At 44.1% G+C, this 25,910-nt stretch overlaps 1 protein-coding gene across 1 annotated transcript in view; it reads left to right on the forward strand.

The window, feature by feature from the left end:
• adss2 (adenylosuccinate synthase 2) overlaps window positions 1-25,520 on the forward strand; it is a 42,436-nt gene extending 16,916 nt beyond the window's left edge. Inside the window, exons 3-13 of the mRNA XM_076286238.1 lie at window positions 2,188-2,256; window positions 2,496-2,546; window positions 5,747-5,813; window positions 7,503-7,610; window positions 14,179-14,260; window positions 14,436-14,562; window positions 17,264-17,418; window positions 19,267-19,391; window positions 20,152-20,249; window positions 20,508-20,657; window positions 21,183-25,520. Coding sequence (XP_076142353.1) covers window positions 2,188-2,256; window positions 2,496-2,546; window positions 5,747-5,813; window positions 7,503-7,610; window positions 14,179-14,260; window positions 14,436-14,562; window positions 17,264-17,418; window positions 19,267-19,391; window positions 20,152-20,249; window positions 20,508-20,657; window positions 21,183-21,235 — 1,085 coding nt within the window. The 3' untranslated portion in view covers window positions 21,236-25,520. The remainder of the gene's footprint in view (window positions 1-2,187; window positions 2,257-2,495; window positions 2,547-5,746; window positions 5,814-7,502; window positions 7,611-14,178; window positions 14,261-14,435; window positions 14,563-17,263; window positions 17,419-19,266; window positions 19,392-20,151; window positions 20,250-20,507; window positions 20,658-21,182) is intronic.
• Window positions 25,521-25,910: the final 390 nt, after the last annotated feature.

Below are 25,910 nucleotides of genomic sequence, written 5' to 3' on the forward strand. Positions count from 1 at the left end.
TGGCCAAAGACTGAAGTGAAAAACCGTTAAAAACTTTGGGCTGAGGGCTAACCTCTTAACCTAAGAGGTTAACGTTAAACCAAGTCAGATTCTCGTCGCAAAATCAAAATTCCACCAACTACTTTATGCAGTTATGTACACGCAGCATTATAACACTATTTAAATCACTTAAAGTGACTGCATTTTGACATTTTACAAGGTACAAATACAATTTATATACACTTCCGGGTGGGAACTTACATTGTTTGCGGGAATCCGTTGTCCTGGTTGTTAGGGAAATGAATATTAAGTGACACATACACGCAAAACGGCGGAAACACGAGACCGACGGAAATGGGGGGGCGTTCCGATAGCAGAGCCCTTTTACTTTACCTATCAACTGGCTAATGCTAGCATGATTTAGCATGCTATAAGCTAATATACTTAGCATCTACGAAAGAACAGCACATATATTTTTTCACTAAGAATCTGTCACAACTAACAACGATGTCTCTTACAAACAATTACACAATGTATGACTATCAATATGTATTTAATCAGACTGTGATAAGATATAGCCTAATGATAACAGCACTTATTTAGGTTAGATTACGTGTCGATATCAGGAGTCGTTAAAATAAGGTAGCGACAAAGCGTCGTGTCTGCTGCCAGCCAGCTGTCAATCATAGGTGTAAACACGCCCTTTTTAGATTTCTTAAAATAACATAAAAAAACATAATTTCAGCGAGAAAAGAAAAATAGTGTGTATTGAAGCATTTTGAAAACTATTTTTTCGAGTAAGAAGTTGTAGATGCAAAAATAGTTTTAGGTGAGAAAAGTGACATGAAAAGTTGGCTACTTGCCCATTGAAATACATGGAGATGGGCGGAGTTACGCATTGTACTGCAACCAGCCACCAGGGGGCTCTGGACTAGCACTCGCATCACTCTTAAAGGGACACCAGGCAACGTTTTCGTGTTAATTAATCATCTTCGTAAGTCGGTATATGGTTAAATGACTCATTACGGGGCGAATGAAGGCTCTCTCGCCCGCCCCTACTGCCTGTAGGAAGAATATCCCACTTGCAAGTTCGGTGTATCCTACCTGCCGACCGAAGCAGGATCAGTTTACAGCACAGAGGCAGGCTAACGAAACGCTAGAGATTGTTGCAAACGTGTGTATAATGGCAGAGCCAGCGAAGAAGCAGCGAAAACCCTTGACGGAAGACGCAAAGAAAAGGAAAAGAGCTTCAGACCGAGCGAGGGGGAGTTTCATAGAGAAAAAGCATCAGGCTTGCCTGGTGTCCCTTTAACAGACGGCACACTGTCCAGTTCTATATATACAGTCTATTAGGGGTTTGCACGGCGTGTCATCAGATCTGGACATTGCCATATTGGAGATACTCGCCTCATTAGAAAGCATTAGGCACTGAAGTAAATCCCTAACATCGTCAAGTAAAATGGTTAATTATTGCCGTGTTTTAGGTCAGAATGATAAAAACATCTGGTGTAGGTATCGACTTCCAAAAGTTATTAAAAAACCAGGGAGAAGGGACAATAATGCCAGAAGTTAGAGGAAGGGGGGCGCTTGTGGTTAAACTTGGTACTTCGTCACCCTCACCCAACTCATATGGATCTGCGCTGCCAGTAATCCGTAATTTCTCGAAATATCGCACCTTTTCTTGTGGTCCAAGTCCTGCCCTATATGCCTTTGCATCTTAGACGCATTTTGATGAGCTTTTCTGTTGTTTAGACACGGCTACAATCACGTAAGATATCCAAAGTGCATAATACTCCATTGTACTTCATTCACTGACTATCGCCAATATGGCCGACGTCGGTGCAAACCCCTAATGGGTCAGCGTGCCTGAAAGGTTCCTAGGATACATAAACCAACTCTGATGGGCATTGTGTTCCGTGCTAAAAATTGAAGCAGCTAAATTCCCATCAGCTCCCACATCAGTAGAGCAGTGCTGCCTCCGACTATACCAAACAATAGAAAATCTACCGCTTTTGCCGAGTTTTAAACACTGATTACTTTGTATCCTAGTCGTGATGAGCTTACTGTATTAAAGAAGTTGTATTGGGTGTTGTGGGCCTAATGATATTATCCTCATAACACATGTTGGTAATATGGAAAGTATGTAATGCGATGTTATTTTTTAAAGGCATTCGTGTGTGAGTGAACCCTTCCCTCTGTTTCTTACAGGTAATGGTGTCGTTATTCACCTCCCAGGCCTCTTTGAAGAGGCTGCAAAGAATGAACGCAAAGGAAAAGGTATGTCTGCCATCTTCCCTCACAGAAGAGTGTGTGTGTGTGTGTGTGTGTGTGTGTGTGTGTGTGTGTGTGTGTGTGTGTTACGATTTAGACTGTGTGTCTATTGACGTAAAAAAGACTTGGTAGAGGAAAGAGAGAGAGAGTGTGTGTGTGTGTGTGTGTACATGTAAAATAGTAAGTAGAGATATGATTTAGACTGTGTGTCTCTACTGACTCTAAGATGTTGTGTGTATTTGCAGGTCTTGAGGGATGGGAGAAGAGGCTGATCATCTCCGACAGAGCACACATTGGTAATATAGCTCTCTCTTTATCTCTCTCTCTCTCAGTCTTTCTCTCTTTCTCTGTCTGTCTGTCTCTCTCTTTCTCTCTCTCAGTCTGTCTGTTTGTTTGTGTGTGTGAAAGGTTTCTTCTTTCTATAGGTTTATTTGACACTATTGTGATTTGACTGCTGTTGAAAAACACACACAACCACACACACACACACACAAACACAGAGAGAGAGGGAGGAAACACGAGCCATAGTTCAACTTGAATACACACACTTGAATTCAGCTTAATTGTATTGTATTGCTTAGGCTCAGAAGGTTGACTTAGGACCAGTGTGTCTGTAAAATAGGCTCAGAAGGTTGACTAGGGACCAGTGTGTCTGTAAAATAGGCTCAGAAGGTTGACTTAGGACCAGTGTGTCTGTAAAATAGGCTCAGAAGGTTGACTTAGAACCAGTGTGTCTGTAAAATAGGCTCAGAAGGTTGACTAGGGACCAGTGTGTCAGTATGACAGGCTCAGAAGGCTGACTTGCTGGCCTCTCTTACAGTACATGTGCCTCTTCTATGCTGAAAACCTGTGTTGATTTGTTTGTTTGTTTATTTGTTCTGTCTCCAGACAGATCTAATCTCTCTCTAGCTCTTCCTGTTTCTCTCTCGTCCTTTACCCCCGCCCCAGATAAACTTTCTTGTAGTCACTCTTATTGTCAGTCACATGGATACGGGGACGAAGCTCTCAGCACAGAACACAGCGGCCGCTAGCCTGTGGGGCTGTGGACGCAACCAGAGACCACAAAACAAAGCTTGTGCCATTAGTTTGAAGTTGTCTTGCAAAAAGCTTTAGCCTAGACTTGCGTGTTTGGCTATCTGCGTGGGGATTTAATCAGACGATCTTTGGCCAAAAGGTTGTTTTGTGAAGGGAATTATTTGAAAAGAGGTCGGAGAAAATATTGACGTGGCCAAATCCAGTGGGTGCTGCACTTCCCAAAGGTTGCGTTGTTCAGGATCCATGGTTGCTATTATTGAACACTAGTGTCTCTTTCATTTCCCAGTGGTCATTATCGACCAGCGCTTTCATGAGCTGTTGGACAGGAACAGAATAAGGGTTAAAAATAAATCGTACATAAAAACAAATTAACCTTGTCAAAGTTGCATTTTTCCAACCTCCAAATGTGAAGGAAATATTACCCAGGTCGATCTTTTGTGTCCCTAACTCCTTGGGCTTGGTCTATATTTGCTTTGATGGGGAACAAAATCAAATGGGCACCTGAGGAAGCATCCTCCTACCCTCCTTATGCTGATCGTTTTTCATATTTACATCTCTGAGATGAAAGATTTGAAAGTGAAATGGAAAAATATCTGAAATTGGCTATAATTAAATCAGGCAAATATGATTTTGAGAAGCCACCAGTTCTAACTCGTAACCCATAATGCAGCTGGTGTCAGGAGTCCTGATCTATGTGTGTGTGTGCGTGTGTGTGTGTGTGCGCGCTTTTCTGTGTGTGAGATGCTCTAGCGGCACAGAGATGCTGTGTGCAGACCATAGTCACAGTCATGCATGAAGAAATGAACTTTGGAGTGCAGCTGTTGTTGACGGTTATATGTCATGTTTTGGAGTTTTTATGTACTGTACAGCAACAGGTAGGTGCAACCACTGGCAAATTAATTGTGTCTCCGAAGTGAATACCGGTAATGGAAGCACATTTTTAAAAATCTATGTGTGCATGTGTGTGAGCATGTGTCTTGTTATGCACACATCCCCATCAGGGACCTCTTGAGTGTATCCATCCCCTTGTGTGAATGAGTGTGAAGGAGGAGCTATTTCCTTGACCTTTTAAACGTGCCCATGTAGGGAAGCTGCTGACTGCGTGGGCTGGGGCCTCGACTCTGGTCATTCTCACGGGCAGGCGCAAAACTAGCCTGCCAGGGCTCCCACAGGTCCTTGAAATCCTTGAAAGTTTGTAAAAATCTGGGGGGGAAAATTCAAGGCCCTTGAAAGTTTTTGAAAACAGACATAAATAAATGGAAGTCCTAGAATTTATTTTTGAGGAAAAAATTCCATACAATTCCGTCCGCTTATTAACCATGTTTCCATTATTTCACCACCACTTTTGTCGATATCCTACACGTATGCCTGATTTACGTTGGTTAAAACTACACGGCCAGTGTGATTTCTGCGTGTTTCGCGTGTATAGTGTTTGTTGCCCAAATATTTAATTTAACATATTGATGAATAAACCAACAGGTTCATGATAACAAGTTTAACTTGTTTAGGAAAAGTTTATTTCAGCTCAGTTTTATGCAAAATACAAACATGAAAAATAGAATAGGCCTACCATCTGTCATATGACCTAAAAGAAAACAAGGTATCCTTGGTCTGTTGAGGTAACATGATTTAACCATGCCCGCGTTTGAAATTTATTAACACATTAGGTCCTTGAATTTGAGGATATTGGGCCTGGAAAGTCCTTGAAAGGTGAATTTGATCTTAACTAAGGTGTAAGAACCCTGGCCTGCCCACAGAGCTGCCACACCCCATGCAGCTCCCGCAGGCTGGCAGGAAGGCCAATGCCCAGTCTAGCAAATGCTCAGAGATGCTAGCAGGAGAGCTCCTACAGCTTAGTAGCCACTCTGAGAAGCTAGCAGGAGCTCCTACAGCTTAGTAGCCACTCTGAGAAGCTAGCAGGAGCTCCTACAGCTTAGTATAATAATAATAATAATAATAATAAGCTTTATTTGTATAGCACCTTTCATACACAGAATGCAGCTCAAAGTGCTTTACATTTGAAGCATGTAACAAAATAATAGTCAGTCAGTCATTATCAATCACAGAGCCACTCTGAGAAGCTAGCAGGAGCTCCTACAGCTTAGTAGCCACTCTGAGAAGCTAGCAGGAGCTCCTACAGCTTAGTAGCCACTTTGAGAAGCTAGCAGGAGCTTCTACAGCTTAGTAGTCACTCTGAGAAGCTAGCAGGAGCTCCTACAGGCTAGCAGCCACTTTGAAAAGCTAGCAGGACCTCCCATAGGTTAGCAGCCACTCTGAGAAGCTAGCAGGAGCTCCTACAGGCTAGCAGCTGCTCTGAGAAGCCAACAGGTTAGCAGCAGAACAGTTTGCGGAGACTAGTTGAAGCTAATGGTTGCTCTATGCATATCTGTATGAGTCCCTCTCTGATGCCTTTCTCTCTCTATTAAATGTACCCTCTCTGACCCTCTCTTTGTTTCTGCAGTGTTTGACTTCCACCAAGCAGTCGATGGGGTTCAAGAGCAACAGAGGCAACAGCAAGCAGGAAAGAAGTAAGCTTTTTCACACACACACACACACACACACACACACACACACACGCACACGCACGCATGCAAGCACGCACACACATCCACACACACACACACACACACACACACACACACACACACATAAAAAACAGGCCAGTCCAGTCCTCCTCGTCTGATCCTGAGCGCTCCTGAGGCCCATGTCCGCCATCTTGTGTCCCATAGAGCCCTAAATAAATGAGTCCAGTGTATCTACACACACACACACACACACACACACACAGAGTGGCGATAAGAGGAGTAATTTCCTGTGCCCTAAATGAATGAGTCCAGTGTATCGACATCAGTAAGATACGTTAATGGTACAGAGTTTCAGTTGTAATATATCAAACTCAAATGCAGTGTGTCCATGATTAGTTTACATGGTTATGGTATTACTCATGATTATATGTGATGTGTTTCCATAAGGATTGAGATGCAGCTGGGCTTAAGAGTCTTGGATGCAGTCAGATCCACAGCACACCCCTCTAGCCACACATACACACACACGTACACACACACACACACCTCACCCCACCCCATCACCATTCTGAATGAGTCCCTTAGGCACCTGTCCTTCCAGAATGACTCACTAGCCTCCAACATATCTCTCTCCATCTCTCTCTCTCTCTGTCTCTCTCTCGCTCCACTAACCCAACCAGTAAGTCCTCATCTCCCCCGCACAAGACCTGATTGGTGCCTGTACTGTATCCCTCTGGCACATGAGCACGAGTCTGTTCTACTGGACTGACCTGCAAAGATCCAGCTGTACTTTTCCATTCACTCACACACACACACACACACACACGTGAGAAGCGGGTGTGTCTCCATGCGGTTCCCAGTCACTCTCCCTTCACCTCCCATTCCACCGCTGTGGGTGCTGATTCATGCATCATTACATAAAGGACTGTTGGGAAACTCAGCCCAGAGGCCCAGGGGCAGTGCCCTCTCACCCACTACACAGTAATTATGCGCAAGCCAGCCATTCACTCAGGCAGGTGTGCACACAGCCCGACATACCTGACTCAAGACAGGTAGGGAGAGGTCGCATCATTGTGATGGAAAAACAAGACCGTTTCAAAGTCAACATAGACCGGACATTGGTTACATTGGTGTCTTCTCACACACACACACACACATGCTAGTCTATGGCAGGATTGTGGATGGATTGCACAGCCCCACGTCTCCTCAGAATTCCAGTATTGGTTCTCACATTCCCTCCGTCTGACTTGCAACACATGCGTTTGTGGAGCACATGCTCTTGATTACGGAAGGGTTTTTGGAGCTGGAAATTCTTCAGCTGTATTGAGAAACTTTCCATGACGATCCTTCCTTCTGGAATGACATTGAGAAATGCAGCCTGGAAAGTGAGTGTGTGTCACAATGTATTATGAAAAGAGGATGAGTAATAAATGAAAACACACATACACACACACACACACACAAACACACACGCACGCATACTAGAATCACTCACATGCCTTCACTGTATAATCTATCTGTCTAGTGACACCCATATGACATTTGTAAACCTCTGCTCTCACTTTCTGGTTGAGAAGAAACAAAACAAATGCATAAGTTGTGTGAATGAATGATTTGTGTTATTAGCATGTCTAAAGCATTGTGTTGTTAGCATGTCTAAAGCGTTGTCCTTGTCTGCTGTTTTGTTGATAGTCTGGGGACAACGAAGAAGGGCATCGGTCCAGTGTACTCGGCCAAAGCTGCACGCAGTGGGCTCAGGATATGCGACCTGCTGTCTGACTTCCAAGACTTCTCCGAGAGGTGTGTGAGGCTATGATCACCACACACACACACACACACACACACACACACACCACACACACAAACACTTCACACACACACATACACTTCACACACACACATAACACATACATACAGTACAAACACACACACACACACACACACACACATGCACGCACGCACATATGCACGCACACACACACACAGACAAAAAGCACCTTTAACACATCATGCACACACAACTCCAAATACAATGTACACCTCATGCCCCTGCTGACTCTCGCACACACATAACACACACATGGCACACCCATTTTAACACATTGTCCACAACCCCACACATCATTCTTCTATCAAAGTTACACACACACATACACACATATATACAGGCACACATAAACACACACACACATATACACATACTTACAACACTCACAACATATGTCCCATACTCACACACACACACAAACACACACACACCATACAGAAATGGTAAGCATGTAACCTGTGCGCACACACTCCTGTCTTGACGGGCCCAGAGATCCTGCAGTCCCAGGTAGATATGACAGGTGTGCGTGTGAGACCGAGACATGTCTCAACAGTAGACACTGTTGCTTTTGTTGGGGAGAGGCAACATGGTGGCCAAAACGGCCACACACACTCTCACGTACGTGCAAACACACACACACATACAGAGGATAACCCATCAGAATCACTTTACACACCCTTACTCACACAACACATATACACACCATCCCCTCAAAAACACACACACACACACACACTTTTCCACATCTAACTACAGGTACACCAACAACACACATCCTCCCTCACACGAACATGCACACGCACAGTTCCACCCATTTACATGTATGTGGAAGACCGAACTGTGGTGTTGATAATCTACACTGCAAAAAATAAATTCTAACCAAGTGTTATTGATCTTATATTAAGATTAAAAAATCTAATTTTAAATCTAAAATCTAGTTTTTAGTATGAAAAGACTTACCTAGAGCCCTCTCAAAATATCATTTTGACTTAATTTAAGAAGACTTTAACTTATTTTAAGGAGTCTTATTAAGACAAATTTGCTCAACGCACTGGCAGACAAATTTGCTTGTTTTTAGGACAAATTTGCTTAACGCACTGGCAGACAAATTTGCTTGTTTTCAAGATAAGATGTCTTAAAATAAGTGAATTATTTTTTAAATTAAGTCAAATGATTTCACAACAAAGCGCTAGGTAAGTCTCTTTATACTGAAAACAATACCAACTAGTTTTTCTTATCTTGATATAAGATTAATAACACTTGGTTAGATTTTGTTAGATAAGCAGTTTTTGCAGTGTATCCATTTATTATAGGATAATAAATAAATATAATAATATAATAATCCATCCATTTATTATAATATAATATAATAAATATAATAACTTAAGTATTATAATGTGGTGTTGATAATCTATCCATTTATTATAGGATAATAAATAAATATAATAATATAATAATCCATCCATTTATTATAATATAATATAATAAATATAATAACTTAAGTATTATAATATTCCTGATATGGATTAAGTAATGTGTCTCACATTCGCTAGCATCTCTTTAACTGGGAGGCTACACCTGGCACGTAACTTAAATGTTCTGTTCGCGTTGCGTCTGCTGCAACACCTGGTACGTTTTTTTAATTTGCATAAAACACTATCCTGAGGCTTATACGCAATTCGGCTAATACACAGGAAATTACTGTACGCTTGAAAAAATAGACCAGTCTTCTAAAACTATTTTTGCACATCGCGAACGAGTGCTTCAGTTACGCGCCCGGAGTAGCCTCCCTGTAAGAGAACCTAGCTATGACGAACACAATCCATGGGGGTTTTCTCATCTGTCTTTTTGTCTGTCCTCCCTCCCTTCTTCCTTCCTCCCTCCAGTCCTAACCCCTCCCTCCAGTCTTAGCCCCTCCCTCCAGTCCTAACCCCTCCTTCTAATTAATTTGGTGAAGGAACGATAGGAGGATGGAGGAATGGGAGAGACCATCGTTCCTTCACCAAATTAATTAGAAAGAGGGGTTAGGACTGGGGGACTTTGACGAAGACACAGAAGTCTATTGCTGTGCTCTACAATGATCACATTTAAAAGCCATCTCTGTGTGCTCCGATGAACCTTCTCCCTCTCCACATGATCGGTCCTCTTATCTCCCGTGAAGCACCAGGCGTGAATGATGTGCATTGGCACCTGTTAGCAGGTTAGCATTCCCATGTCAGGAATGAATGGATATGCATTAGTGAATTAGCATCTCCATGCTACGTTCACTTCAATGACGTTGGTCCATTAAAGCATTAGTCTATGGTGGTGTGTTTGTGTTGCACCAGCCATACATGTATGTTTATTCCTGTTAGTTTGTTTATTTGTTTGTTAGTTTATTTGCTTGTTTGTTTTTCCTCTTCTTTAGTAGCCTTGTTGTTGATGTTGGATCACAATGTGTGTAGGCTTGACAGTGGTATGCCTTCACAGAGGGTAGCTTATGCACTTGACATGAGGACCGATTCTTGGTGAATGTTTGCAAAACTACATAAGCAAATTAGTATCAATACACCATCCGACACTCTCCAAGTTATTCAGTTTATGTTGGCTGGGGATGTCGACACCCAGTGGGGTTGGGTTGTTGAGGTGGAGTGGTTGGCACTGAAGTTGTTTACCCGCTCACCCAGAGCCACTGAATGACACATGTTTGGGGCTGGCATCTCTGGAATGTGAGATTTGGCAGCAGGCTGTGTGTGTGTGTGGTGTGTGTGTGTGTGTGTGTTGCCCTCTGTCTTACTTAAACAACCGTTTTGCTGTGGCACAGCAGTACCACAACGGCACCACAGTTTGCCTGGCATGGCTTCAGAGAGGGTTGCAGAGCTTGTACAGGAGGAAGTCTCGTACTCACATGCCCAACGTCTGTGGCATTACACCACAGTGTGTGAAACAGCATAGCCTCCAAGTGTTTGGGTAGTGTCATCAAACTACAAACTACAGTGTGTTAAACAGCATAGCCTCCAAGTGTTTGGGTAGTGTCATCAAACTACAGTGCGTAAAACAGCATAGCCTCCAAGTGTTTGGGTAGTGTCATCAAACTACAAACTACAGTGCGTAAAACAGCATAGCCTCCAAGTGTTTGGGTAGTGTCATGAAACTACAGTGCGTAAAACAGCAGAGCCTCCAAGTGTTTGGGTAGTGTCATCAAACTACAGTGTGTTAAACAGCATAGCCTCCAAGTGTTTGGGTAGTGTCATGAAACTACAAACTACAGTGTGTAAAATAGCATAGCCTCCAAGTGTTTGGGTAGTGTCATCAAACTACAGTGCGTAAAACAGCATAGCATCCAAGTGTTTGGGTAGTGTCATGAAACTACAGTGCGTAAAACAGCATAGCCTCCAAGTGTTTGGATAGCGTCATCGAACTACAAACTACAGTGTGTAAAACAGTATAGCCACCAAGTGTTTGGGTAGTGTACCGTAAATAATGGCTTCAAACTTATTTTGTTGCTACAATGACTGTATAGTAAGAAAAATGGAGAATCTGACATTGGTGAAATGTGCCCAAAAAACCTGGGATTGCACTATGTAATGGCACGGGTAGGAGCATAACCCTTTTCGTAGGTTTTAGATTAATTGGGTACCCAGTACTAGGGATGTAACGATTACCGGTATAATGGTAAACCGCGATAAAAATGTTGACGATAACAATTACCGTTTTCTTTTCAAATATCATAATTATCACGGTTGATTACCGCTGTGTGGAAACAGTGTGTTTAATCCTTCCCAGCTTCATCCGAGCCTGCTTTTGACATACAGTAGGCCTGGTACAATGAAACAAAACTGGTACCCTACTGATTCTGTTGTCTAATTGACGGTTTTAACTGCGATTCGGATTAGGCTACACCTGATTTTAAAAGGCGTAACATTTTCACCGCAAAACGTGCACTGTATCATGTAGCCACTCTGCATCTTTTTATATTCGCGTCCACATTAAATAGTAGCCTAAAGTTTTATTTTGAACACTTACCTTGGTCTCACTTATTGGATCCAAATAACAGAAATAGCAAACTTCAAGTAATGGTAGGGTAAGTTAAGCTATAAGCACATAGCCAATTAAACATGACCAAGGAAAAAGTGAACGGGACACTTTTTGAAACTATTTCAGCTTGTGTAGGCCTATCAGTGCTTTCTGAACATATTGAACACACTTTTGAAAATGCCGCGATCGTACCGAAAACCGTGATAATTTTGGTCACTATAATCGTGAGGTTAAATTTTCATACCGTTACATCCCTACCCAGTACACTGCAAATTCCTAAAAGGGCAATTCCTACATTGCGTAAACTGCTTAATGGTAAGGTCTGTATTTCTAGCTATTGTTTTTATTATATTTGAGGTTAACAGCCAATCAAAATAGTGTTTGCTAGTGTTTGCCCGCTGTCTTTGTTTCTGATTTACAGAGCCAGAACTGGGCATAAACACTACCGTGTTATTAACGACACCGTGAGGAGCAGTTCACGATAACAATTGATGTAAAACTTTACGCTTAGTGGGGTTAGTATAATAGACTACTCCTTCAGTTGACACTGAAGGCCTTGATGTAGGGATGGAAGTTTGCTTGCATTTCCACCATTCAGGGTTCCCACGGGTCATGGAATTTCTGGAATATCATGTAATTTTATAAAATCTGGTCATGGAACATCAGGTAATTTTGTTGTAGCAGTTTAAAATTTACTTGTCAAGTGAAGTCAATTTATTTTTATAGCACATTTAAAAGCAACAGCATGGCACCAAAGTGCTTTACATAAAATATTAATAACAATAATAATAATAATTAACATCATCATTGTCATAATCATAATAATAAAATATGAATAGGCAAAGTAAGGAAAATAACAAACTTAAAACAACAGATGGCCCTTATAATAATATTAACCCATTCGCGCTGGATGCTGCATGACGCAACATTGACCCTCCTGCTGGATGCTGCGTAGCGCAACATTGACCCTCCCGCTGGATGCTGCGTAGCGCAGCATGCTTTTTATTTCATGTTTTTAGGTGCTACAGAGGCTTAGATATTAAATTTTGGTAGACGCTGACAATTTTTAGTATGTTTTCAGAAAACCCTCTGGAAATAAGGTTATTTAGTCTAGAATGCCATAGGATTCTATAGGCGTTTTTAGCAGGCATTTTAGGAGTAAATGGGTTAATGAACATAAAAAAACAAACAAACAAACAAACAAAATTGGGGGAGAGGTGAAGGGGTCAGGGAGTGTTAAAAGCTAGCTAGGGAGAAGAGGACTTTAGGTTAAATTTAAAGCTACTGACAGTGGGGCAGGATTTGACATCATCAGGAAGACTATTCCAGAGCTGGGGAGCATAGACAGAGAAAGCTCTGTCATCATAGATTTAAGCAGAAGGAACACAAAGAAGACACTGGGAAGATGATTCAAGAAGCCTAGGAGGACAGTAAGGATTTAAAAGATCACAGATATATTGGGGTGCTAAGCCATTTAAAGCTTTGTAAACAAAAAGCAGAATTTTTTAATTAAAATTAATTCTGTGTTCCACAGGAAGCCATTGCAGTTTAGCCAACACTGGTAATATGTGGTCACGTTTCTTAGATCCAGTTAACAATCTGGCTGCAGCATTTTGGACCGGCTGGAGTCTATTTAGGGTGGATTTAGTTAGACCTACATACAATGAGTTGCAGTAATCAAGCCTTGAAGAAATAAATACATGGATAAAGATTTCTAAATCACTGAAGAGAGAAAAGACTTCCCTTGACAACACTATTGACTTGCTTATTAAAAGTCAAAGAGGAGTCTAGGAAAACACCTATGTTCTTAACAACACTGTGATGGTTAACAGACAGAGGGCCAAGAGCCTTGCTTACAATGTTGACAGTGTTTGGTGGTCCTAAAATGGTTACTTCTGTTTTATTGTCTTTTAGCTGTAAAAAATTGTTAGCCATCCAATTCTTAATGTCATTGAGACAAAGAAAAAGGTTGCTCAAATCTGCGTAGCAGTGGTATCCAATATTGTATTGATTAAAAATGGAGCCCAGGGGAAGCATGTATAAAGAAAATACTAGAGGCCCTAAAGTAGAACCCTGGGTGACACCACACTTAATGGGAGCAGATTAGGTAGATACCTAGATGCACTTGACAAAATATATTGATGCAAATATATTTCCATCCAGTGTTTATTTACTGCCCATTTATTCATCTTCCGCTCTAAAAAAGTAAAAGATTCTTGACCGCTATGCGGGTGCTCTGAAATCATTGGTCAGTATATTGTACTATTCATTATATAGTAAGTCATGGATATTCATGATTTTTGTTAGCGAAAGTCAGGGAAAAGTCATGGAATTTCACATTTGACTTAAGAGTGGGAACCCTGACCATTCAAGCCTGACTGTATCCACCTGATCCTCACAATGCTGTGCTGATGAACCAAACGTGACTGGTGTGTGTGGCAGGGGTAAATGGTGTGGTGTTGAACCAAATGTGACTGGTGTGTGTGGCAGGAGTAAACGGTGTGCTGTTGTTGTCTCTGGCAGGTATAAGGTCCTGGCGCAGCAGTACAAGTCGATGTACCCAACGCTGGAGATCGACATCGACGGGGAGCTTGAGAAGCTCAAGGTGGGTAGTTTGTTATAACGTTACTGCTGCCGCTGTGAAAACGTAGTGGATTCTTCTACAGTGGTTTGGGAAGTTCATAATTATTATTCTTTTACAGACTGCTGAATAAAGTAATCATTACTAATTAGTTATGTTTATTATGATAAAAACTACTTTGTGTGTGTCCAATGTCCAGACTTATGTGGAGCGGTTGAAGCCCATGGCGAGAGACGGGGTGTACTTCATGCACGAGGCTCTTCACGGCCCCCCAAAAAAGATCCTCGTAGAAGGGGCCAATGCAGCCTTACTGGACATTGACTTCGGTGAGTCTCCCCTGTCAGTGCCTGACCAGAAATCCCTGGGTTGCTTAGCAAAAAGGACCCAAAAGCTGCCATCGTTGCCCATATAAGGAGATCCAGGTACCATCTTTGCCCATATAAGGGGATCCGGATCTCCTTATATGGGCAAAGATGGCAGCTTTGGGTCCTTTTTGTTGACAAACTTCAGAGGTCTATGGTCATGCCTGCTCCAGAATCTCCACCCTCGTGTAGACATACATGTGTTTGTGAATATGAATCATCAGACAGAGGTATTATTGTTGAAATTTCCTGTAGTAACAAGTGAAGGTGTACTCAGCCCTACGGTACATTCCTGTTTCTCTTTGGAGTTCTGTTTATTATGTCTACATCAAATATCACTAAGTGTTCTCGACTGGCAGCTCTTAAGCCCAAATCACACCAAAGATTCGCGATGAGATGAGCTGCAACATTCTATAAACCAGCAATTTGCTGCAACGTTCTAAGACCTTGCAACTGCGACTAGACATGGTGAATGCTTTGCGACGGCTTGCAACAGCTGGCAACGACATGCAACATTTAGTTCACACCGCTGCAACTCCTTTCTGCAACGGTTTTCGTTGTGAATCTTTGGTGTGAATTGGGCGTTAGTGTTACTAGTGCAGTTGAGAGCACTGAGGCCAATGAGTTGCAGTCCTGGTCAAAACTGGGAGGAGGATGTTGCTCTTTCTCCTGCTTAGCACACTGACATTGGAGACGTAGAGAGATGACCAAATTATTTGGATGTGGAGGGCTCCAACCAGTACCCAAATGAAGACACACACACAAACACACACACACACACACAGAGTAGGTCCAACATAAAAAAGCACTATACTCAGTTTGGATGAAAGCATTGGCCAAATGAATAAGTAAACAGAGTAAAGGGTGCTTTATGAGGGACAGTGAGATGGTCATTTATGGTGATTTAAATGAAACCCCAATACCATGCTAATGATGCCCACCCATGCCCACTAGGAACAGGCCACAGAGCTGATGTTATGCCCTGGGGCTCAGCGCCTATCCAGCTTCACATGCATCTAGGCCATAAAACAGCAAATCTAATAATATGTTTTTATGAATCAGCCGGAGGTCCATTCTTTTCCCATACAGGAAGGATGTAAATGAGATGCCATAGTCTGATGGACATGCACGCAGGTCACTGAGAGCAGCAGCAGAGTGGAGTGTAGAGTAGTCCAGTCACTCTGCTGCCCCTTCCCTCCCCAGACAGGAAGCAGCTGCCCAACTCAGGCGTGCACAAAACCAGGAAGTGACCACTTCATCTGACTGCTTATGTGCTGGTGAGAGAGGGATTGGGACCAGGCCCTAAGGACATGTGGAGAGAGGGGGAGAGAGAGAGAGAGAGAGATGGAATAGAGAGGAAGAGACAGAAAGAAAGGCAGAAAGAGGGGGAAGAGAGAGGGAATTAAAAAGGTTGGGTGGGGGGAAGACGGGGAAAGAGAAACGGAGAGAGAGAGAGAAAAAGCTGGAGAGAGAATGTGGAGAGGGACATAATGACAGGATGAAAAGCAGAAAAAGAGAGAGATCAGAACAGAAAAGTTGGAGGGGGGGAGGAAAGAGAATAAGAGAAAGGTAGAGAGAGAGATGGAGAAATCTATAGAGCGCATGAGAGATGGAAAGAGGGAGAGACAGAGAGAGTGATAGAGAACCACAGACAGAAATAGAGCCCGTCAGAGAGGCTCCCTCACAGGCCTAGATTGTGGTTCTCCGGGGCCCGATAGAGTGCGTCAGTGGGAGCGCAGGACAATGGCCGCCTGTGTGCGGCCTGAAGAGGATCCCTGCACGAGGCCGTCAGCTCACTCCGCCGCCCGGAGACCCAGGCCGTAGGCCAACAGCATTGTGTTTGACCATATCAAGGGCTCTATTATGGAGAGTTGGTCTTGGGCAATTCCATGGAAAATTACGTTTTTTTGTAACATCCATAACGCTAATAAAATCTGATGGTATGGTATGATGTGAATGATAACATGAAATTTGAGGATTTGCTATTTTTGGCTGAAGAATGTACTGTACATGAGAAAAAATGCACAAAAAATGAATTATCATTCACATCATACAAATGCCAAGGCATTTCACTGGCGTTATGGATATGACAAAAAGTCCAATTGCCCTATGGAGAGTTGGTCTTCTCCTGTTCTGACCCACTAGAGTCTTGGGCTTTATTCTGACTGTCTGTTGAAAGCAAACTTAATACAACCTAACTGAAACCAAACCCCCTCATGCACTTGCAGCCTTCATAAATGGACTCGTGAATGCATCGTTGAAAACTATTTCGTCCCATCTAGATGTTAGGGAGCGCAACTCTCTGGTGAGGAGCCGTTGGACACTGTGTAGCTGCCCAGCATGACCTGTACGAGCTAAGCTTGTACTGTGAGTGTGCAAGCAGAGAGCACTATGACCTTGGGTGTTCCTGTCCTGCAAAATCCCTCTGCTATTTAGGCAATCAGGGCTCACATCTGTGTGTGTGTGTGTGTGTGTGTGTGTGTGTGTGTGTGTGTGTGTGTGTGTGTGTGTGTGTGTGTGTGTGTGTGTGTGTGTGTGTGTGTGTGTGTGTGTGTGTGTGTGTGTGTGTGTGTGTGTGTGTGTGTGTGTGTGTGTGTGTGTGTGTGTGTGTGTGTGTGTGTGTGTGTTTGTGTGTGTTTTTCTATTTCTGTGTGTGTGTTTGCAGGTACGTATCCTTTCGTGACCTCGTCCAACTGCACGGTGGGCGGCGTGTGCACGGGGCTGGGCATGCCCCCGCAGAACGTTGGCGAGGTGTACGGCGTGGTCAAGGCCTACACCACCCGCGTGGGCATCGGAGCGTTCCCCTCAGAACAGAGCAACGTAAGAGGGGCAGAGAGAGAGAGAGAGGGCGTGCGCGCGAGCGTGTGCGTGTGTGTGTGCGTGTGCGTGTGTGTGTGCGTGTGTGTGTGTGTGTGTAAAGTGAAACTGATGGAAAGAGAAAGAACAGGGAGAATGGAGGAGTGGCGGTGAGAAGCGGATACAGATGGGCAGAAAGAAGGAAGACTGCTTGAGAGAGAGAGAGAGAGAGAGAGAGAGAGAGAGAGAGAGAGAGAGAGAGAGAGAGAGAGAGAGAGAGAGAGAGAGAGAGAGAGAGAGAGAGAGAGAGAGAGAGAGAGAGAGAGAGAGAGAGAGAGAGAGAGAGAGAGAGAGAGAGAGAGAGAGAGAGAGAGAGAGAGAGAGAGAGAGAGAGGAAGGAAGGGTGGAGAGAGAGAGAGGAAGGGAGGTGGAGAGAGAGAGGGAGGGGGAGGGAGGGTGGGGGAGAGAAAGAGAATGGGCAAAGAGATGAATGGATTGAGAGCGAGTGAGAGAGCAAGACAAGGATGAGGAGGAGTATGAAAATGAGTGAGAGGAAGAGGGGTGAGGAAGAGGGGGAACTGGTAGGGGTGAGGAAGATGAGGGAGTGGTAGGGGTGACGACTAGGAGAGGGGCGGTGGGGAGCCTGCAGCCCAACACAGACCACACACTGCAGCCCAACAGAGAACACCGCAGACCACACACACTGGTACCCAACACGGGGCATAGCAGACCACACACTGCAGCCCAACACGGGGCATAGCAGACCACACACTGGTACCCAACACGGGGCATAGCAGACCACACACTGCAGCCCAACACGGGCATAGCAAACCACAGACACTGGTACCCAACACGGGGCATAGCAGACCACAGACACTGGTACCCAACACGGGGCATAGCAGACCACAGACACTGGTACCCAACACGGGGCATAGCAGACCACAGACACTGGTACCCAACACGGGGCATAGCAGACCACAGACACTGGTACCCAACACGGGGCATAGCAGACCACACACTGCAGCCCAACACGGGGCATAGCAGACCACCGCTGGTCACACCAGCAGCACAGTAGAAAGACATATCCACCAGCTGCGCTTCATTTTCAGCCAGAGTGGTCGGGTTACACGCGATTTACAAGCCACGAGATGCAAGTGACTGTTGTATTGCCAAGTAGGCGGGATGACTATCAGGCGAGAGGTCAATCTAAGGCGAATACTGAGCGATGCAGCAAAACACGTTGCTGAAACAGATGAGCGGTTGTGTCTAACTTACTTGTTTAGTTGAGTAAAGTGGTCACCTCAAGCAAGGGACATCCATTTGTCCTCTTCCTGTGTCCCTGCTGTGGCCTAGGAGCTTGGAAAGGGTTGGGAAATGGCTCCATCTAGTGGCCAAGATGAGTAAATGCATCCTTGTCAGAACAGCGTTCTGCTCAAATTCTGTAATTTTTGTACACTCCTTTAAAGCATTTGTAATTAGACAAGTGCTGCTTCAGCCTACATTACCTGCATTACAGTACATTACCTATCTTCTTTATATCAGATTTACAGTATATTGCTTGTCCTAGAATAATTGTAGCTCAGGTTTTTTAATTAAGATAGTGGAATTATGTTTAATTATATAGAGTGACAGCATCCTCATTTGACTTAATGCAGCGCTGCACAGATCTGGAAAAAAAAGCTGCATGGAGTCAAACGAGGCTGCTGTCACATTAGAGGTCCTTAACGCAGGAAGTACTTCATTGCCTCGCAGGTCAACAGGAAGTGGCTGTGGTGAGGAAGATCTGAGCAGAACAGGACATGAGTGGGAATTCTGTCTGTGATGCCAAACACACTCTCACACTCTCTTCCTCGCCTGCTTTCCCACGCTCAGGAAATCGGCGAGCTGCTCCAAACGAGAGGCGGGGAGGTGGGCGTGACCACTGGCCGGAAGCGCAGATGTGGTTGGCTGGACCTGGTGCTCATCAAATACGCCCACATGATCAACGGTTTCACGGCGTGAGTACTCTTCTGTGTCTCTGGGGTTGAGTCCTAATGTGCCGTTATTATTGGGGGCAGTGTAGTCGTCATTTGAACCAAAAAACCACAAATCACTCCATTCTTGATTATCCGTGGTCTGTTATTGTTGATCTCAGGATTTGTGTTAACGTTATAGAACACATATAGGATGTATAGCGTTGGATCCAAAACTAGGAATTAAAGTCAGTGGTAGATTGACCTCATGACTGTGCTTGTTTAGCTGTGGTGTGTTAGTGAAGTGATTTTGTCTGTGTGGCTTGCTCCATCTGGCCTTCACCATACCTATCCATACCATCCTTTTTATGCTTAATTGACTTTCTGGCAGTTCATTTGAGACACACACAGGAGAGGTGTTCAATTCCTAGTGCTCTAGGTAGGGGATTTCCCACAGTGAGCGATCAAAAAAAAATGCACAATTGGCTTGTGGCAGTCATAAAAAAATGCTGCATGTTGTGCCCGGGATCCATAAAGGCACTCGTTCACGGTACAACATGTGCAAGTACAGAGGCCAATTAACACTCAAGCCTATGGAGCCTATCTGATAGGTGCCTGGGATCCGTAAAGGCACTCCCCTCACAGCACAACATGCGCTACCAGTAGTCTGGATGCCCAACCAAAGAACCAGAGCAGAAAAAAAAAAAAACACCAACCAACAGAGCAGCCTTCAGGAGTGTGTGTGTGTAGCAGTGGTGTGTGTATGTGTGTGTGAAGTGGCTCTCTGTGTGTTTTTTTCTCTCAGTCTAGCCCTCACCAAGCTGGACATTCTGGACGTGCTGGCTGAGATTAAAGTGGGCGTAGCCTACAAAGTGGATGGAGAAGACATCCCTCACTTTCCAGGTGAGCAACTCAAGACACACACACACACACACTCTCACACATGCACACACACACACATACAGTGCAGGCTTCAGCTACTGTCCTCAGTACACACACATTTAGTGGTCAGACGTCTTCCTAGAACACACACACGCACACAAGCAAATGCTAAACACTAATAAAAAAAACACACTCCTCAACTTATTCACTCCCTCCAGCTTATCCCACTGTTTAACCGATGAATGCAGACCCACAACCTGTCCATCATTTCATCCACAGCCAATCAGGAGGTGCTTCACAGGGTTGAGGTCCAGTATGAGACTTTGCCCGGCTGGAACAGCGACACGTCCGCGGTGCGGACCTTCGAGGAACTCCCGGAGAACGCTCAGAAGTATGTCCGCTACGTGGAGGAGCATCTAGGCGTGCCTGGTAAGATGGAGAACCTCAGACAGGCTCAGGCCTGACGGGTTCTAGAAAGGGAGGGGGAGGGGGATGATCAATCATAGCTTTATAATATGAATAGAAAAGACATCAAATGTTGACCTCAGTCTGACAAGAACTAAAGAAAAGTGTGTGTGTGTGTGTGTGTGTGTGTGTGTGTGTGTGTGTGTGTGTGTGTGTGTGTGTGTGTGTGTGTGTGTGTGTGTGTGTGAGAGAGTGTGTGTGTGAGAGTGTGTGTGAGAGTGTGTGTGAGAGTGTGTGTGAGAGTGTGTGTGAGAGTGTGTGAGTGAGTGTGTGAGTGAGTGTGTGTGTGTGTGTGTGTGTGTGTGTGTGTGTGTGAGTGTGTGTGAGAGAGTGTGAGTGAGTGTGTGAGTGAGTGTGTGAGTGAGTTTGTGAGTGAGTGAGTGTGTGTGTGTGTGTGTGTGTGTGTGTGCGTGTGTGTGTGTGTGTTGTGTATGTGTGTGTTGTGTTGCTCTGTAACCCATGTCTTCCTCTGCTTTGTGCCCCATGCAGTGAAGTGGATCGGTGTGGGCAAGGCCAGGGAGTCCATGATCCAGCTGTTCTGAGTTTCCCCTCGTCTCAAGCCCCCCCCCCCCCTCTCTCTGTCTCTCTCTCTCTCTCTCTCTCTCTCTCTCTCTCTCTCTCTCTCTCCCGTCGCCCCGGCCTCGACCTCACACAGAAACCCACAGCCAGGGTGATGGGGTAGGAGGTGTGTGTGTGTGTGTGTGTGTGTGAGACATCTGTGTGGCCCAACTGAGTGCAGAGGCATCACCTCCTCATCTTCATCCTCCTCTTCCTCGTTGGAAAACAGTGAACCTACACATATGGACACGTGGACGCAGATGGAGGGAGACTGATGGACGCTTTTATGACTCTGTTTTTGTTGTGGTTTTTGTTTTGGTTTTTGGGAGGGGGGGGGGATAGTCCTCTCTTCATGCCAATGAATGTTTGCCCAGTTTGCTCTAGAAACTCTCTCTCTCTGTCTCTCTCTCTCTCTCTCTCTCTCTGTCTCTCTCTCTCTCTCTCTGTCTGTCTCTCTCTCTCCCCCCTCTACCCCTCTCTTTCTCTCTTTCTCTCTCAATGGTCAATTATGTTGTTTTTGTTGTTTGTTTGTTCGTTATCCCATCTACTCCGGTTACCCCCACACCCTTCTAATGGACATGACAAATCTTGGTTTCACTGGAGGTTGTTTTAAAATTGCAGATAAGTTTGTAAACGTCTCTTCTTCATGTGTATTTGAGCTCTGGCCGAGGTGGGCAATGGGTTCTGACCAGTTCTGACCCATAGAGTGCCAAAATCTCCAGTGAGCAGCCCGTACTAGGCATTTGCATACCCAGACAATTCATTCATTAAATCATTAATTCTAGAACACATTTCTGGAACACATTCTATAGGACCGTAGCTCCCTCCTCCTTACTAATATTATTCAATGCCATTGTGCCACTAAAACATTATCATGGACATGTAGACCAGTCTATGGGACTATAGGATAACTGCACCGGCATGGTTGATTTTGCATGTACGAGTAAAAGCTGAAATCCTTAACTTGTAGCAGAAACGCAGAAACAAGATTATCTCTGTGATGGTTGAGGCATGCAAATGAACTTAACTTACATCATTTGCTGATGTTGTCCACAGTTGTCACTATGGGACAGCATGCTCTAGCTCGCTGAAGGCAGACAGTGTGAGAGACAGACAGACAGACAGACATGCTTTGGTTTATGTCCTTTTCCTTCCTCATTCTCAGGACTTCTCATATGATCACACCTGTGTATATATTTTATCTCTGATCTGGGCTCTGTGTCTTTGCGCGTGCTAAATGACGATAAAGGGTTGCTAAATGTAGCATATTATTCGGTCCATGTTTAGTGCTGTATAGTTTCCAGCGTAGACGTAACAGTATCCCCCTTATTTTATTTCGTCATAAATGTGGAGTTACGTGTCGTTGTTTGGTCATTTAGCCACCGAATCCTGGTGTAACTCGACCAGCGCCCGAAAAGCCCCTGAGTGTTTTCAGTCGTTCTTCACCAGTGAGTTTTGACCCAGATGGATATTCGGTTGTATGCAAGGTTGTGTGATTTCAGAAAGTCTAAGCTGGCATTTCAGTTGCCTCAGCATTGGCAGCTTTATATTTCAATCTGGGGACTTAATCAGCCTCAAACACCCAAGGTGGCATTTAGCCTAAAAGTGTCTAAAAACTGTAAACGGGCAGACACTGCTGCAGACCTAACATATTGTTACAGTCACTCTTGGGCATTTTTCATAAAGAATAAAAAAAAATCTACATTTTTCTTTGTTGTAGTAAAAGTCAAGTTTGTAAGGGCTTGGATGCTGTGTACACCTTTACCCCAAACTCCCCCAACATATGTGCTAAGTAACGGTACTAGCAGCTAGATGAGTTTTTTGATGCTTTGATCCATCACATGACATTGCGTACATTACATTACTTTGACCACAGGGGGGCGTGAGATGCTAACATAAAGTAATAGCATTGGTGCCATTTAAGGAATTAGCCAGTAGCTAATTCGCTAATTCAGGCTATAAGTCTGCACTTTACTATTGAGTTTTGCGCTAAAGGAATTCACAGAAGGGGATAGAAGATCTTGATTTCGGCTTGCACTGTTTCATAGCTAGCTTACCCCAGTAAAGCACTAACGAATTGTATGTGTCATTAGACGTCTGCGTTTTCTCTGCATCCTTCTTGAGGTAACAGTAACGAGGTATTTAGTCCACGTCCACTCAGGCTGCTGGACCAATGGGATCATTAAACTAGCCACTATCCCGCTGTGTCTTGTTTGTTTGGTTTGTGCATGAGTTTGTCATCCTGTTAGTGCCTGACGTCGATGTTGTGTACGAGGACCTGTAGAGCCAGCACAGGCACGGTCTTCAGCTGCAGTCATCTCTGCAATGTGTCAACACAGCCTGAATCAGACGCTTTCATCAAAGTTACTGTGGCCCTGATCTAGCTTGGTTTGGCCTTGGTCTGGCCTTGATCTGGCCCTGATCTAGCTTGGTTTGGCCTTGATTTGACTGGGTCCTGACTGGTCACCTCCGGTCAGCTCCTCCACAGTAAAGTCCAGGCCGCAAAACGCAGCCACGTAAAGGGAAATCTCTCAATGCTGCTTTCTGTCCTCATCCCAAACGTTCCTCTGAAAACTTTCTCCCGTAAGCCTCCCTCCCCATCAGGAGCCAGATCTGACCTTTTATTTTCGGGTTGACGACAAATAGCAGTTTGAGAACAGAAATGTCTTCTTTTCTTAAGCCTCCAGTGTCATGATGGCATTGTCTCCTCTCCTGCATGATATTGATTGATCATGTGTTCAGTGCCTCTCCAGTGTTGTATAAGCAGTTACGTTTTGTCTGCGGACACCATGTGGGTCAGTCATCGTGACCCCCTCAAGGTTGCCTTGTTACTGAAGTGTGAAACCTGTGTCTTTACTTAACTGACCAGCTGCTTGACGACTGCCAGGGTACCCTGAACCTTCGAGGTCTCCTGAAATTCCGCACAGCGGTAAACAGAAGTGTCTCAACGAACAGGCGGAATAGTTTAGGCCTCAAGTTGCTCATCCGTGACGCGAAAGCCTCCTCTCCCTGGGTTTGAAGGACTCTGTTGCTCTCAGAGATAGCTCAGTGCTCTGAGGTAACTGAAGAGTTTAACTGAAGATCAGTTAATAACCTCCACATGGCTCATTCCATTCACGCCTGTTTTTCCCAAAGAATGTCCAGTTTCTGCACACGATATATCAATCAGAGGTTGCAATGGCATATGATAGCATGACCTCTGATAGGAGACCACGTATGGAATATCTGTTCCCCGCCTGTAAAATTCATGCTTACACTGAAAAACAATGTGTGCGTGCGTGTGTGTGCCTTTTTTCCTGTTACTGACTCTACTGAAGCACCGGTTGGCTGCTAAGGGACTTTCTTGTTTGTGCCTTTGTTTGTGTGTTTGTGTTTTACTTGTTTATAACATTTCACATATTGACATGTATGTGATGCCACCTCTGTAATCTCTGTCAGAAAGCTAAGCGCTGGTTTGTAGCTGTTACTGTATAACATTAGGCTAACATTATGACTCCCCCACAAAAGAAAGTGGGTCTCTGACTGAGAATCACTATTCTCAAATGCTCAAATGTTTGTGAAACGGTTCTAGATAAAGTGTGCAACGGTTCTGTTTTTCAGAATGTAGAAACCCTACTTCTTTACTATAACCTTCCTACTTCTCTCAGACTGAGTTTTTGACTCCTGCTTTTTATGTTCCATAAAAATGTTTCATTGCTCATCTGTAAACCATCCCAAACCCATGACCCAACATAAATCAACTTTTGTTTCTTCTACTAAGAACAAAACAAAAAAGGGAACAGACTCTTTTGTAGTGGTTCTTGTGACCTCTGTCCTGTAAAGGTCATTTCCTGAGTCTTAATGGCTCAGTTGAATGCACATTTGCACAAACTGGTCAGCCTCGTCTGTTCCCAACTGTTGCTGTCTTCTCTCAAGGCCCTGGAGTGTATTTGCTGCTGGGTGGAGGAATATATATGTATATTGAGAATAATAATAATTAAAAAAAACACCACTATATTACCTTGGTCTTATTATCATCACTGTAAAGTAGTGATTATATGCTTAACGCTTTTGGAAGGGGAGTGTGTATGTTTAGAGTGGGATGGGGTGCATGTGCTCGGGTTGATGTGATTTGTACAGCAGAGATTTTAGTTTTTTTCGTTGGTTGTTCTGTTTTTCTCTCTTTGTAATGATCCTGAGATGATTTGAGCATATCAGATACCCATGAGCAGTCTGAACAATACGCTGACAAATAAACTACGGAACTTGGGAAAAAACTTGGGAAGAGTACTCTTGTTTTGCGTGGTCATTGACTGTATGCGACCTAATCTTACAGGTCATTGTGGAGATATCCTGCCTTGCACACATTTTCGGGTCCATGACCAATAAAACCTACACTTGCATGTTTTTGACAACTTTATTTGTTGAAACAAAGACTGCCATAGGTCCGTGATGAATGGCCTTGAAACAGTTCCTATTCCACCACTAGAGGGCGCTATTGGCCCATGTAAACACATGAAGGCGGAATTTGGATTCCTTCAACTTACCACACTCTGCTGTCAGGCCACTAATCTGCTACGTGATGTTAATGGGTTTCAGCAGTCTATTAGAGTAGGATTTCAATGCCGATGCATTATTCTATCATGGAAGATTTGCTCCTCTCCATACCCCGTCTATCCG

This window comes from Alosa pseudoharengus, unplaced genomic scaffold (genome assembly GCF_046254945.1).
Source record: "Alosa pseudoharengus isolate Yale_2024_CS ecotype anadromous, Long Island Sound unplaced genomic scaffold, YU_APseudo_1.1 YU_APseudo_1.1_scf_15, whole genome shotgun sequence".
Taxonomy (NCBI): domain Eukaryota; kingdom Metazoa; phylum Chordata; class Actinopteri; order Clupeiformes; family Clupeidae; genus Alosa; species Alosa pseudoharengus.